This window comes from Osmerus eperlanus, chromosome 12 (genome assembly GCF_963692335.1).
Source record: "Osmerus eperlanus chromosome 12, fOsmEpe2.1, whole genome shotgun sequence".
Classification (NCBI taxonomy): Eukaryota; Metazoa; Chordata; class Actinopteri; order Osmeriformes; family Osmeridae; genus Osmerus; species Osmerus eperlanus.
Window position 1 is genome coordinate 7784084 of NC_085029.1, and position 14233 is coordinate 7798316.

Here is a 14233-nt window from a genome sequence, read left to right on the forward strand (position 1 = left end):
CTTATGAGGTTTGTATTGTTTCAACTTAAACACACACACAGGTAAGTTGGATGTTTCCTACCCAGTGCCAGTTTACAACGTGGTAGCCGTCACAAAACCCTGGCGAGCAAGTGGCCCAGATGTGAGGGCTGCTTCCTGTCACTGACATCATCCTCGACTGTCCTCGTGTTGACAGAAAACAGGGTAGCATCGGAGTAACATCTTGCTGTCGAGTGACACACCAAAATAAGACGAAAGTTTTGTGACGTTTTATTCACAAATGATGTATTTTACAATCACTTTTACATTAGTGTCGCCATGGCAGCGTAGTGTATGAGTTGATGACGTTTCATCCCGATTAGAATTGTGGGGTTTCAAAGTGCACCACACGCACATTTACAATCAGAGCTGAGTGTAAAAATTAATCAAACTAAATGCTGATGACCACCATCTCAAATGAACACCCAACTGAAAGATTTAGGTACAAAGTTGAGATAAACGTGAACAAAGTGATGGGCGTAAGTAGAGGGAGCACAGCAGCCTGGAGAGCCACTGTGGTTTCTACACACAATCTGTTTGACAGCAGACATTTTTCCTCAGTATAATTGGTTCCTGTGATGCACCCTGCTAGCTACCTGCTCTCTGCCCTCTCTCTCTCAAGGTCCTGCCAGACACCAGTTTTCTAACATCCGTTAACCTCTATCAGACACCTGACAACATCTACATGAGGCCCACCACTGGAGCTAACAAGGTGTGTCATCAGGAGGGAGCAGTTGTCATCCACGCTAGACTCGATGAACTACAGCGTTTAAAAGACTACATCATCCAGCAACACCTCACACCCAGCAGGGAGTAAGACAGGAAGAGATGACGTCACTGTTAAAACACAAACATGGGAGAGGCTGAACTTTGATTTAATCAAGTTATAATGATGTATTCCAATGGTTTAACGGTGACGGACCATACTTTGTTCTTGGACGTTATTATACACACACGTTATGTTTCAATCCTCGTCTTAGAAAACAAAATCAGCTTCCATTTAGTTATATCGTTGTTTCCTTCAGGGAGTCCACTAGCAGGTAAACATACGTCAAATAAGTTACTTCCTAAGCCCCCTCCACCTCTCTTGGTGAAAATAAATCATATTGCACAAATACACATGGGGGGGGGGGGGCAGAAACATGAATATGGAATGAAAAAACAATTTTTAACCATCTTGACAATTTCTTTCCCCTTGTCTACTCTATACAGTCTATGGACTTGACGCATCTGGCGTATCGAGTGTGCACACAGTGAATATAAGATCAAACTAACGCTACTAAGACGGCCTTCGCAAAGCAGGAACACAGACGGATACTTCTGGAAAAATAGTTGGAACAGGCCCCCCACATTCATTCTGTGTCCTAGGCCAAGTAATACCGAACTGCAGAAAGCCAAAATACTTGTCTCCATCTGTTTATCAAAGTCCACTGGCCACTTCCTGCACCCTGCTTTGCAATATACCACAGAAGTGAATTGTATATTACATATATATATATACACATATACACACACGTGAGTATATACACACATACACACGCGCGTGCTCACACGCACACTCCACTTTTGATTCAGTTGGCAGGCACTCCCTACTTTTAGGTTAGGTGGTGTTAGTCAAGAATAGTTTCTGTTCAGTTACCCATCAGGATCAGCACTACTCATCTCTTTTAAATAACCATGGTATTCCAGCGTAAAATTCCCACGGAAGACATCTTAAAAAAGAATACTTTTGTCCTTTCAAAAAAAAAAAAAAATGTTTTCCCTCTTTTTATTTTCATTTTTTCTTCCTGTTTGTAGCTTGGTTACAGAAGCCCGGGGGGGGGGGGCAGGTAAGAGTCTGTTCTCCCGTGTCTGTCCTCTTGGTGGTCCTAGGACAGTCTGATCAGCTCAGAGCCAGAGAGACAACCCTCCCCTTCTCCAAGTGTCTCCTTCATCCCTCCACCCTTCCCCCCCCTGTCCATGCTGCAGTGGTTTCCAGGCTGTGTCCATGTCCCTGACGCTCCCCTGCAGAGTCTGTCAGCACCGGGAGGGGAGGAGCACAGAAACAGCCCTCCCCCTCCTCCACCACCACCTCCTCTAAACTAACCGGCCTGCACACGAGTCCGTCTGCAGGGGGGTGGAAGGTCAGATCTTGTCGTCGGTCATCTCCAGGAACTGGGCGTACACGTCGCGGGAACACTCCCCCTTCTGGTTGAACAGGAACTTGTAGTAGCTGCCGTCAGCACAGATGGCTGGGAGGGGGGGGGGGGGGGGGGGGGGGGGGGAGAGGTGGAGGGAAAGGAGAGGGAGTCAAATCATCGGCTTCATGTCTGATGTGGGCTATAACATAAACACAGTACAAACGGCCAGACGCGAGCGCACACACACACACCTATGACGGCGTTGGGTTCGGTTCCGAAGGCACAGACGCATGGCGACCCTGAAGGGACCTGGAACTTGGAGAAGCTCCACTTGGAGCTGAAGTATTTAGGCAGGAAGCTGGCGGAGGCCAGGCTGCAGAGACAGGAACACAACCAGGCTCAAACAACCAGTCTCATACAACCAGGGTCCAACAACCATTTTTCTGTAGCATTTTCCTTTGCTCGTGACAGTTTGACAGAGACAGGAAAGGCAGGAGAGAGAGAGAGAGGTTGAAGACATGTAGGAAATGGCCCGGGCTGGAATCGAATAGAGTATGTATGTGTGCTCTGTCGTGTATGGCTTTTCCCATGTCAACTATTGTTGTGTTCAAGAGCTGGGACCCACCTGGACTGTTTGTTCCTCTTGGGGTCCTCCGCAGCAAACACGTGCACCGTGCCATGGTCACTGGACACACAGATGAGGGACGCGTCCTGGTTGAAGTTGATGCTGGGAGAGGGAGGGGGAGAGAGAAAGAGAGGGGTTAGGAGCAAGGTGAAAACTCTCACTTGTTCTGAATTGGGGGAGTGAGAGTGAGCGAGAGAGTGTGTGTGCGTGGTGTTTCTGCCCACCAGTAGATGTTCGCTGCCTGAGAGCCTCGTCTCAGCTCCTGGATCAGCTGACCTGCCGAGGTGTCGAATATCCTGATCAGGGTCCCCTGCACCACGACAACGACACGAGTCAAGAACCAATCAGAGTCCAGACAACCATTCTCGACACAAAGTGGGTATAGAGCAGGGGTCACTAATTGGCGGACCGCGGTCCGGGTCCGGACCCAGGCGGTTCCCTATCCGGACCCGGACCTATAACTGATATATTATTATGGAATTAATTCATTTTGACGGAACGTTTCCATTTTAACCGGCACATCTTTTTGTTCCAACTAAATGTGGTTTCTATCTTACTTGTCCAATACAAAGGTCCAATCAGGAGCTTTAATAACTGTAATCACCATGACAACTCACTCACTGAAAGTTGGTTGCAACCTCTGTGGGTCAGGTTGTGTGTGTCATTTGCAACAATGCAGGCTAATCGATTTGCTAATAGTACCTGTTTCTTCCTTAGCGAAAAACATGGCGAGCTCTAAACCCGGCGAAAATCCAAATCCAAAAATACCTAATTTCAGACAAGTATGCATTTGTGCTGCCGGTGGGGCGCACAAAACCGATGTGTTTAATGAGACGGTTGCCCTTGTCAATAGTGGTAGCTAATGTGAAACGTCACTATCATGGCCGTGGGAACTAGGAGTGCTGTAGCACCCCCTGACAGCACGAGAATTTCCAATTATATGACTTGAAAATTCACCACCGCGGCCCAGCCCAGCCCCGCAGTAGCGGGCTGGCCATCGGGAGCACCGGGAGAAGAATAACAATGGAAAACCAGGCTAAGAAACGTAAGGGTGGGGCTGAAACAAAAAGACATCACCTTCACTAGTCAAGGTTTTACCAATTGAAAAACGGCTATGTTCATTTTACATAAAGCTCCAAAAACTATTTTGTGCTCAAATAAAGGCAAAAAAAATTGTCTTGCGTGCTACGCGCGCTCGCATTAAGTATCCTAGCGTTCTCACGAACTAGCATCACATCAAACAGAATGTGCATGACCTATTTTTACTCCCAGTCCATCCCTACCGCCCCGCAACATTAAGAACCCCCCCCCCCCCAGCAGCACCCCCCTGATAAAATATCCTATGTTCCCGCGGCTATGGTCACTATGACACAAAGCATGGACACTTTGAACAAAATTACCCCCAGAACTCTGAGGTAAGGGCCAGAAAAATAAACCATAATTGTTCCGGACCCTGGACTGAATGGAAATTTGGTTAGTGGACCTTTTGGGTTTCTAATTGAGTACCCTGGTATAGAGGAATCTCCTCTCAAAAGCTGCTGATGTGAAAACCAAGTGCTTGTTGATGCATTTGATTCTAGCAGAGTAGAGGAACGGCAGAGGAGTTGAGTGCTAGCAAAGAGGAGCAGTATAGTAGAGGGTACCTTCTCAGAGGCGGTGGCTATCCGGGTGCCCTGCAGGTTGAGGGCAATGCAGCACAGCACCCCCTCGTGGGCAGGAATGTCTACCGGAGGCTTCTCCGTGTTGGCCAGGTCCACGATCTGCACGTGGCCAGAGTGAGTCCCGGGGAAGGCCAGCAGGGAGTTGTTGCTGTTGGGACAGAGCACGCACAGACCTGGGGAGGGGGGAGCACAGGGAGGGAGAGGTTTGTTGACTGGTTTGGTTGTTAGATGTTAGTTATGAGCTATGTGACACCCACACGTTGTTTGTTTATATTTGGAGCTGTGTGTGTGTGTGTGTAATATCTGTCAGCTTTATCAGGATTGTTTACAAAGCTTCTGTGGAGTATTTTGTTATCGAGTGTGTGTGTGTGTGTGTGTGTGTGTGTGTGTGTGTAGCTTGCAGCTTTACCAGGAATATCTAGATAGCTTATGTGGAGAGTTTGTTTGCTTACAGTGTGTGTGTGTGTGGGGGGGGGGGGGGGGGGATCTGACAGTGTGGTAAGGAATGTGAGAGCTGCTGTACAGCAGGGCTGGGTTGGGACTGACCTTTGGGGTTGTAGCAGGTCTCAAACACATGCAGCTGATGGGGGTTGTGTGTGAAGGTGAACACTTTGATCATGGAGTCCAAAACCACCACGATCCTGAGAACAGACGATCACTCACACTTCATCTCAACCAATAACCCCCTACACACACACCTAAACACAGAACTGTTCATATTACTAATGGACAGCACTGTTCCTATAACTAATAGACTGCACAGTGAGTGTTATTACTGCATCTAGATATCCTGATAGTGTGTAATTCCCATATCACTACAAGGGCCATTTACTGTCATTCCGAAAGTGGCTCAGGGCAGCAGACATATGCTAGCATTTATCCAGATAATTGAATCCAGACGTCTATGGGGAGAGCTACTATATTACAGCAATCATTCTATCGTCTCCCGTCAGACGCAGGGTTGCGCAACACGTGACTTTGGCGATGAGGAAATAAGCTACAGCGGCTTGGAAACATGGCAACATCCCAAATGGGCTGTTTAGATGCTGGGGACCGAACTGGACGTGTGCAGCTTCCTGGCAGTAGGCCAGATAGCAGGAGAGAGAGAGGGACACGGAGGGAGACACAGAGGGAGGGAGACACGGAGGGAGGGAGACACGGAGGGAGGGAGACACGGAGGGAGGGAGACACGGAGGGATACAGGGAGAGAGACAGAGAGAGAGGGAGGGAGGGAGAGAGGGAGAGAAGGAGGGAGGGAGAGAGGGAGAGAAGGAGGGAGGGAGGGAGGGAGGGAGGGAGGGAGGGAGGGAGGGAGGGAGGGAAGGAGAGAGAGGTGTGGATACCTGTCTCGCCTGAGCTTCACGGCTTTGACCTCCGTCGAGAACTCGATCTCTATCACCGTCTTCTTCTTCAGGTCATCCCAGATCATGACTACAGGGGAGGGGGACAACGACAGGGTTGAAAACACGACACGAACCCCCCCCTGCACACTTCCTGTCAGTGAGACCAGACCAGCAGACCTCAGGGGCTCCACATTCAAATACCTTTGTTGGGCGGGTACTTGGGCTTCTTCCCTCCTCCGACCAGCGCTAGGTAGTTACACCTGAACAGCATCTCTACGTGGCCAACCCCGCCCTCCAGGAACTCTGGATGGATACAAATGACAAGCAGACACCTCATTGGCTACTGGGCTCTCGTTTTGGAAAATCTCAAAAAAAATCTGCTGAGCCAATAAGGGCTGCCCATCAAACAATATTAGAATTCCAGTGAATCCTGCCAACGATGCTAAATCTTCACAGTATCAAACACATAATTTCAATGCTCCACCAAATGATTTAGGGTGGTTTTCAGGGTTTGGCTGCCTCCAATTATATAACACAGTTAATAAATGTATTTGTAATGCAGGCCTGACAGAACATATTACAAATTCCCTCCTAAATGCAAATTCTGCCATCCCTCCTAATTTCTTACGGCAACATATCAACAACAACGAGTCTTGGCATCACCAGCATGCACTAGAAGACAAATCACTTCATTCATGCTGCTGTCAAGAGCTTCATCAGAGCACCTGCACATGGGTCTACCGTGGACTACACCAGGCCAGGCCAGCTCTGACACGCTCACTGTCAATTCACTGTACAGAGCACTGTTGGCCTCACCCTTTACGGGGGGGGGGGGGGGGGGGAGGGTGATTTTGAACCAGGTCATGTGCCCAGAGTCACATGTGCAGGGCTCTTTAGAGGGAATGATTAACTTCCTCTTATATCCCGGCCCTCCTCATCCACACAGAAACCAAGAAGGATCCTCAAGCACAGGAAGGAAGTACCTTGGGTCTCGCTGCCACAATGTTGTGTTCCTGTGTGCAGCAAAATGGCCTGATTTACTGCAAACAAACTGACTAGTTTTCATACAGAGATCAAAAAAGAAAAAGAATCAAAGTCAAAAGCCTCTTTCCTCGACCCCTTGTGTGTCTCTCCTGGTCTCCTTCTCAGCCTGCGCCGTCTCCCGGCTTATGAGGTTAGGAGAGGACGCAAGGAACCGAGAAAGGACTTTTGACTCTCAGCCACAACAAAACTGAACCATAATGGCTGCACAGCAAATCATGGAAACTGCCCCTATGACTATAATGACCATTATAACGACATGGATGGGAGAACAGCACATGAATGAATACATCAATAAATAAACACATCTTTATACACATCTGGCTTGAGGTTTTAAAGACCTGTATTCGAGCTGCATCCGTCATTATCTCCAATAAGTTCATTTACCTTGTTTCTCCTTCTCTTTGAGAGGGTCTGTGTTGTACACTCGGAATCCGTTCTCCATCCCACATGCAAAGCACCCTGGAAAAAGAGCACAGGGCATGTTATAACATAGCCCCCTGTCCTAAGACTAACAGCTGAAAATCCCCCCCATCTCTTTACAGGTTACCTAACCTTTATCAGATAAAAACCTACTGTACACTGAGGGCCATCTGAGGTCACGTCAGTGTCTGCTAACGTTTATCCCTTTCTCCTCTCACATTCTACACACTCTCTGTTTCGCATCAGATAAGAAGCTGCTCGTAGTAAGATCAATCTCACACAACCGAGTACAGTGTCATTGAAGAGCCAGCCGGGGTCGTAAAGAAATCCCTTACCATTCCTTTGTTAGACGTCAAGAAAGCACTTGCCAACTAACCATAAAGAAGTGTCAAAGTTGAATAAGACCATTTATGATGGATCAACCGTGAATCGGTAACAAGCTTATAGAAGTCACGCGCCGGACTATAGTACGTTTATATGCATTATATATAAAAAATGCTAGCTAGACGCCTTACAGTCATCTGTATTCTTATTGCTTTACTTGACAGAAAGCACATAAATACATAAAAGTTAACATAACGTTCGAAAAGAACAATGATTAGATTAGCTACCAATGAGCTGACGTTAGTCTCTACCAAACAAAAGATTAGTTAAAGAATTAAGTACTGTAGCTTACACATTAGCTAGCTAGCTGTTTAGCTAGAGGTGTGCTAGTGGGTAGCGCATTTAAACTAGCTAGCACTGACTAGCTCCAACTGTCTTGACAGCTGTCAAACTACGAGCTTGATGATATGATAACTATGAGCTAGCTGTATGGCTGCCCTTTGAAATACCGAATTTGTTTTACGATACAGTTTGTAAGGAGAAAATAACAACCTCAAACGAGTCTCTATCTCGAATTGATCGTGAGACAGCTTGCAAAATAACCTACTGATATAGCTAGCTAGCCCACTAGTGTATTGTACTACAATCAAGTAGCCCCAGCCGAGATAGCTATGGTGGGGTAGTCTACAACGGCTGTGGTCGGCCTAAAGTCGTCATTAGCTATCATCAACGACAGCTAGTCAAATACTGTTTCCTTTGAAAAACGGACGCAAAAAGTAATTTCTCACCATGGTCCTGGTTAAATCCAGCATAAAGAAGTCCGTTCCCGTGTGGGTTGGATGGTAGTAAATTCATTATTTTGCCGATGAGTTGACTCGAATGTTAGCCGAATCCAAAAGAATGTTAGCTGCTTGCTAGCGAGCTAGCTATCCTTCTAGCCAGGAAAACAACTCCGGCGGTGTGTCTGTCTGGGAGGTGGTGGCATATCAGGACGCTCAAGAGCTTGTCGAATGATCGATGTTGTCAACCCTGGACAGCAACGTATTAAATCTCACCTGACTTGTAACAATGTACCCTCACAAGTCATAACTTGTAAAATGTTTATTTTATTTTTTATTTTAAGCACTAGGATACTTTGTTTGTGGATTCCGGACCTTAGCTTCAGGAAGGCACACTCATTTACGCAGGCTACGTGGCGTTTGCATTCTGTAGCAGTACTTCTCATCGTCTGACAGTGAGTTTAATTCCAGTTGTTCAAGTTAGTCAAAAGTTACATGTTATATTGAACTTGTATACATATATAAATCATGTTTAATATAAACGCTGTCATACGACACGTTCTCGTGAAAACGTAGTCGTTAATATTGCATTCAAATAATATAAAGGGTTAAATTTTTATCATGTATCAAGCCCCAGTGGCCTAATGGATAAGGCACTGGCCTCCTAAGCCAGGGATTGTGGGTTCGAGTCCCATCTGGGGTGAAATTGTTTTGTTGTGTTTTGAATGTGTCATGTGATTGGAACTAATTATTTTATGACGTAATCTACAACGAATGCTTTGAACTTTCTCCCGTTGACTTACTTGTACATGCAACTATAGTAGTATAGTTAATTAACCAATACTTTCTCTGTTAGACATATCGGTTCTATGGTGTAATGGTTAGCACTCTGGACTCTGAATCCAGCGATCCGAGTTCAAATCTCGGTAGGACCTGACTTTTGTCTAACGCACTTTCAGTTTTCACAACATTTAATATTGTTGTTTTTGTAATAATTTAGCGTTTTACATTTCCGTTGTCGCTTGCTTTTCAGATGTGTTTAAACTTTTTCTAAAACATGACAACATCCGGGCAGAAGTTGGATCCAATAGACATATAGACAGATCCAATATGGCGACTCGCATGGTACAGTGTTACTCCCTGCTTAGATGTTCTGTGATATCTCAAATATTCACTCCACGTGAAAGATTTACAACTATATTCAAAGGAAATAGTAACATTATAAGTCACTGCTTTCGTCAATGTCCTGGTTATGGAAGCAAAGCAGGGGATAATACACAGGTTAGTGGGTCTCAGACTTACGCATGATAGACACAAAGTAGTAGCACACCCGAGTAATAGGCTACACATACACTTCTCCAAATTGTGCACAAAATTACCGTATTAGCTAATTCAACTGTATACATTAATTGAATGTCGCCTCTATTTGTACAGGATGGTCATATTATCATTCCAGTAGGTAAGCTATTTATTATATAGGTTAATGTTGATTTCAATAACTGTGCACCACAGAGAATAAACAGTTAGATCTCAATGGCGAAGTTGACCATGTTTGTGGATGAACAGCTCTGTGTATCCTTTCTGAAAACAGATCGTCTCAAAATATCATACAGCCGAAGCAGCGGTGCTGGCGGTCAGCATGTCAACAAAGGTGATGTCAAAATACTTAAACATATTCAACGATCATAAATACAGTTAGGTCCATAAATATTTGGACATTCACACAATTTTCATCATTTTGGCTCTGTATACCACCACAATGGATTTGAAATGAAACAATCAAGATGTGCTTTAAGTGCAGACTTTCAGCTTTAATTTCAGGGTATTTACATCCAAATCAGGTGAACGTGTAGGAATTACAATACATTTTATATGTGCCCCCCCCCTTTTTTAAGGGACCAAAAGTAATTGGACAATTGGCTGCTCAGCTGTTCCATGGCCAGGTGTATGTTATTCCCTCATGGGAGTTCGTTATTTCATTGACAAGGAGCAGATAAAAGGTCTAGAGTTCATTTCAAGTATGGTATTTGTGTTTGGAATCTGTTGCTGTCAACTCTCAATATGAAGTCCAAAGAGCTGTCACCATCAGTGAAGCAAGCCATCGTTAGGCTGAAAAATCAAAACAAACCTATCAGAGAGATAGCAAAAACATTAGGTGTGGCCAAATCAACTGTTTGGTACATTCTTAAAAAGAAAGAACGCACTGGTGAGCTCAGCAACACCAAAAGACCCGGAAGACCACGGAAAACAACTGTGGTGGATGACAGAAGAATTCTTTCCCTGGTGAAGAAAAACCCCTTCACAACAGTTGGCCAGATCAAGAACACTCTCCAGGAGGTAGGCGTATCTGTGTCAAAGTCAAAAATTAAGAGAAGACTTCACCAGAGTAAATACAGAGGGTTCACCACAAGATGTAAACCATTGGTGAGTCTCAAAAACAGGAAGACCAGATTAGAGTTTGCCAAAAAACATCTAAAAGACCCTGTACAGTTCTGGAACAACATCCTATGGACAGATGAGACCAAGATCAACTTGTACCTGAATGATGGGAAGAGAAGAGTATGGAGAAGGGAAAGAACTGCTCATGATCCAAAGCATGCCACCTCATCAGTGAAGCATGGTGGAGGTAGTGTTATGGCGTGGGCATGTATGGCTGCCAATGGAACTGGTTCCCTTGTATTTATCGATGATGTGACTGCTGACAAAAGCAGTAGGATGAATTCTGAAGTGTTTCGGGCAATATTATCTGCTCAGATTCAGCCAAATGCTTCAGAACTCATAGGACGGCGCTTCACAGTGCAGATGGACAATGACCCGAAGCATACTGCGAAAGCAACCAAAGAGTTTTTTAAGGCAAAGAAGTGGAATGTTCTGCAATGGCCAAGTCAATCACCTGACCTAAATCCAATTGAGCATGCATTTCACTTGCTAAAGACAAAACTGAAGGGAAAATGCCCCAAGAACAAGCAGGAAATGAAGACAGTTGCAGTAGAGGCCTGGCAGAGCATCACCAGGGACGAAACCCAGCGTCTGGTGATGTCTATGGGTTCCAGACTTCAGGCTGTCATTGACTGCAAAGGATTTGCAACCAAGTATTAAAAGTGACAATTAGATTTATGATTATGTTAGTTTGTCCAATTATTTTTGGTCCCTTAAAAAGGGGGGGGGGCACATATAAAATGTGTTGTAATTCCTACACCGTTCACCTGATTTGGATGTAAATACCCTGAAATTAAAGCTGAAAGTCTGCACTTAAAGCACATTTTGATTGTTTCATTTCAAATCCATTGTGGTGGTATACAGAGCCAAAATGATGAAAATTGTGTCAATGTCCAAATACTTATGGACCTAACTGTATCTGCCGGTAACGGATAATGGATTCCAGAGTTAGCACATCTGTTTGTTAATTTGTAATAATCAAGGCTCTTTACGAATTCGCCCTGATTGTCTGTTCACAGTGAGCACCAAAGCAGAGGTCCGCTTCCACATATACACAGCAGACTGGATCCCAGATGATGTGAAACAAAATATTTTATTAAAGGTCAGACTCACTACTGCATTATTAAGTTCTATACACCTTTAATATTCGTATGTAATTCAAATGACACCAGTGCTTTGTGTAGGGGAAAATAAATGATACATGTTCTTGCTTGCTGTTGTAGGGGGTTTAATATTGGCCAAACAACCAAAACAAAGTCCCCTATGTTTGAAGGAAGATGGGAAACTGAACAGTGTACTAACATTATCCAAATAATGTAAATACCAATGGAATTACAGTTATTTGACTCTATGGGTTAAATCAGGGCAAGAATGGTCAAAGTAAGGTTAAATTAAATATACATTTAATCGCATTGAAAATGAATTAAATCAATTACGAGGCAAACATGTTACAAAATGAAAGTTATCTCTTACCTGCGCTACCATGATTATTGTAAATCAGAGAGAAAGCAAGAGGAGAGGAAGGAGAAGAAGTAGGACAAGCCAGAGCTGAGGAGAAGGTCTCAGGAGATGAAGAATCCACAGAACAATGTTTCACAATTCCCTTTATACACTAAAACAACCAATCAGGCCACATCTTGACCCTTACTTTTCAACACATGACTAGCAATGCGACAGTAAGTTACACAATGAGGTGTGAGACCCATCAAGCAGAGATTCCGTCCAGCAACTCCAGATTTTAGCATATAAGGTGACACCCAGCCTTACACTGCTTCCCCTTTCTTTAGACCAGATATCTGATGAAATATTGTATATCTGTGCGTTAAGATTAATTTATAATCTTAATAACAATTAAATCAAACATTCACCTATGCCAACATCGCCCTTCTCATCACAGAACAAGAACCGCATCAACAAGGCAGGGGAGTTGCTGGTGACGTCAGAGCTTACCAGGAGCCAGCATCGTAACCTTGGAGACTGCATACAGAAAATCTCTGACATCATAATGGAGGCCAGCGAGAAGCCACATGAGCCCTCGGACGAGGACATAGCCCTCAGAGCATCCAGGTTTGTAGGATGGGTGACAGGTCCAATCCTGTTCTGTCCAATCCTGTTCTGTAGCCTATCTCTTCCACCTTTTATAGGTCTTTTTGGTGTCCATTCAGGTCAAATCAAATACTGGGAAGCTGTACCAGAGTCTCTCTTTCCCTTTGTCATGGATCTGTAGGTTTAAAAGCAGACTGTGTTTTTTTCATCCAGGTTGGAAAGAAGAAACCAGGAAAGGCTTAAAGAAAAAAAGTTCAATTCAGCAACCAAGCAGTCAAGAAGAGTGGATTTTGACTGAAGAATGGTCATCTGTCACCTATTGCACATCTTTTTTCAGATATGAGGGGGACATCATTTGTATATATTGAGTTTAAGAAATAAGTAGATGTGAAGAATGTATATGTATTCTTTAAAGTTGTGCTGTATTGATTGATATCCAAAATAATTAATGTATCAACAAGAAACGTTTATATTTTATAAAACACAGTACAATCGAGGTTTCATTTTGGTGAACATAATGAAAAATACAACGACGCATGAGTTGCGCATGGATGGAAGAACAAAATAGCAGAGGATGGTTTCGATCCATCGACCTCTGGGTTATGGGCCCAGCACGCTTCCGCTGCGCCACTCTGCTTCTGATTTCACGCTACCAAACTATTTTTATAATTCTAACTGTGAGAGATAACTGTTTACGTCGATGTGTATATCGAACAACGACTAAATCTGGAAACACTTTTTAATTCCCCAACTATTTCCCCCCCGAAAGAATCGTACTAGCTAGCACCTCTGCCTGTTTGTGTGACAACGCCTTGACTTCAATGACGATGTTAAGAATCCAATTGGCCACTTCATCTTTACCAATCGTGCAAACAAAAACAGAAAAGCAAAAAGCGACCACGAAGGGACTCGAACCCTCAATCTTCTGATCCGAAGTCAGACGCCTTATCCATTAGGCCACGCGGTCTAGATGAATACCTATTCTAATTCAGGACCTATAAACAGTACTTGAAAAAGCTGGTTTAGTTCATTGGTAAATTGTTCAGTCTGAAATAACCATTGCTTGTAATTATTAATTATATCTACCTATTCTTCAGCTCATGATTCAGCCAAACTACAGCGAGCCTTCTGTCCGCTGTGTATAGTTACTTTATAACCTGAACGCTGTCAATGCTAGCAGAGCTATGTGTGGCAAATGTTGGGCTAGCTTGCTTTCCAGCTGGCCATTTAGAAATGATATATTTAACTATTTCGAGATTTTACAGCTTTCGCTCCATTGTCACCATAATTACTTAGGCCCTTACTTAATCGAGATGGGACTGCCATTGTATTTGAGTGGTCTTTGCTATAGGCTATCACAGCCACAGGAATATAGCCAACTAGTAGATCTCGTATTGTATTGTAACGTAGGCCC

The 14233-nt window shown here is 44.3% G+C and overlaps 2 protein-coding genes and 3 non-coding genes across 9 annotated transcripts; 3 read left to right on the top strand and 2 right to left on the bottom strand.

Moving 5' to 3' along the window:
* Window positions 1-233: 233 nt before the first annotated feature.
* wdr45b (WD repeat domain 45B) lies at window positions 234-8635 on the bottom strand. Of its 4 annotated transcripts, none has more exons than XM_062475609.1 (11): window positions 8344-8635; window positions 7196-7270; window positions 6751-6780; window positions 5969-6070; window positions 5768-5855; window positions 4971-5065; window positions 4407-4597; window positions 2988-3073; window positions 2764-2865; window positions 2390-2511; window positions 234-2249 (listed from the first exon to the last, which is right to left on the bottom strand). In XM_062475609.1, the coding sequence occupies exons 1-11, from the start codon at window positions 8408-8410 to the stop codon at window positions 2143-2145; spliced, it is 1065 nt and encodes a 354-aa protein (XP_062331593.1). In that variant the 5' UTR covers window positions 8411-8635; the 3' UTR covers window positions 234-2142. The 4 variants fall into 4 exon arrangements, with proteins under 4 accessions (XP_062331593.1, XP_062331592.1, XP_062331591.1 ...); XM_062475608.1 differs by having other exon boundaries at window positions 6751-6807; XM_062475607.1 differs by having other exon boundaries at window positions 6751-6822.
* A 25-nt stretch (window positions 8636-8660) lies between these two features.
* On the top strand, window positions 8661-13246 carry mrpl58 (mitochondrial ribosomal protein L58). Of its 2 annotated transcripts, none has more exons than XM_062475612.1 (7): window positions 8661-8789; window positions 9368-9615; window positions 9769-9793; window positions 9926-9985; window positions 11793-11875; window positions 12671-12840; window positions 13033-13246. In XM_062475612.1, the coding sequence occupies exons 2-7, from the start codon at window positions 9445-9447 to the stop codon at window positions 13115-13117; spliced, it is 594 nt and encodes a 197-aa protein (XP_062331596.1). In that variant the 5' UTR covers window positions 8661-8789; window positions 9368-9444; the 3' UTR covers window positions 13118-13246. The 2 variants fall into 2 exon arrangements, with proteins under 2 accessions (XP_062331596.1, XP_062331595.1); XM_062475611.1 differs by lacking the exon at window positions 8661-8789 and adding an exon at window positions 9242-9260.
* Window positions 8965-9037, top strand: trnar-ccu (transfer RNA arginine (anticodon CCU)). Its single transcript has one exon. It is a non-coding gene; the product is annotated as a tRNA-Arg (tRNA).
* trnaq-cug (transfer RNA glutamine (anticodon CUG)) lies at window positions 9198-9269 on the top strand. The gene has a single exon. It is a non-coding gene; the product is annotated as a tRNA-Gln (tRNA).
* A 467-nt stretch (window positions 13247-13713) lies between the features above and the next one.
* trnar-ucg (transfer RNA arginine (anticodon UCG)) lies at window positions 13714-13786 on the bottom strand. Its single transcript has one exon. It is a non-coding gene; the product is annotated as a tRNA-Arg (tRNA).
* Window positions 13787-14233: the final 447 nt, after the last annotated feature.

What these genes read in the sequence shown, in the direction of transcription:
- wdr45b (XM_062475607.1), bottom strand. Translation starts at nt 8,410, where the DNA reads ATGAATTTACTACCATCCAACCCACACGGGAACGGACTTCTTTATGCT. An exon ending in TGGATTTAACCAGGACCATG is followed by an intron (nt 7,271 to 8,343) that starts GTGAGAAATTAC and finishes CTCTTTTTCCAG; the next exon opens with GGTGCTTTGCATGTGGGATG. An exon ending in TAGCCACCGCCTCTGAGAAG is followed by an intron (nt 3,074 to 4,406) that starts GTACCCTCTACT and finishes GTCGTGGTGCAG; the next exon opens with GGGACCCTGATCAGGATATT.
- mrpl58 (XM_062475612.1), top strand. Translation starts at nt 9,445, where the DNA reads ATGGCGACTCGCATGGTACAGTGTTACTCCCTGCTTAGATGTTCTGTG. An exon ending in AAGCAGGGGATAATACACAG is followed by an intron (nt 9,616 to 9,768) that starts GTTAGTGGGTCT and finishes CTATTTGTACAG; the next exon opens with GATGGTCATATTATCATTCC. An exon ending in ATAGCCCTCAGAGCATCCAG is followed by an intron (nt 12,841 to 13,032) that starts GTTTGTAGGATG and finishes TTTTTCATCCAG; the next exon opens with GTTGGAAAGAAGAAACCAGG.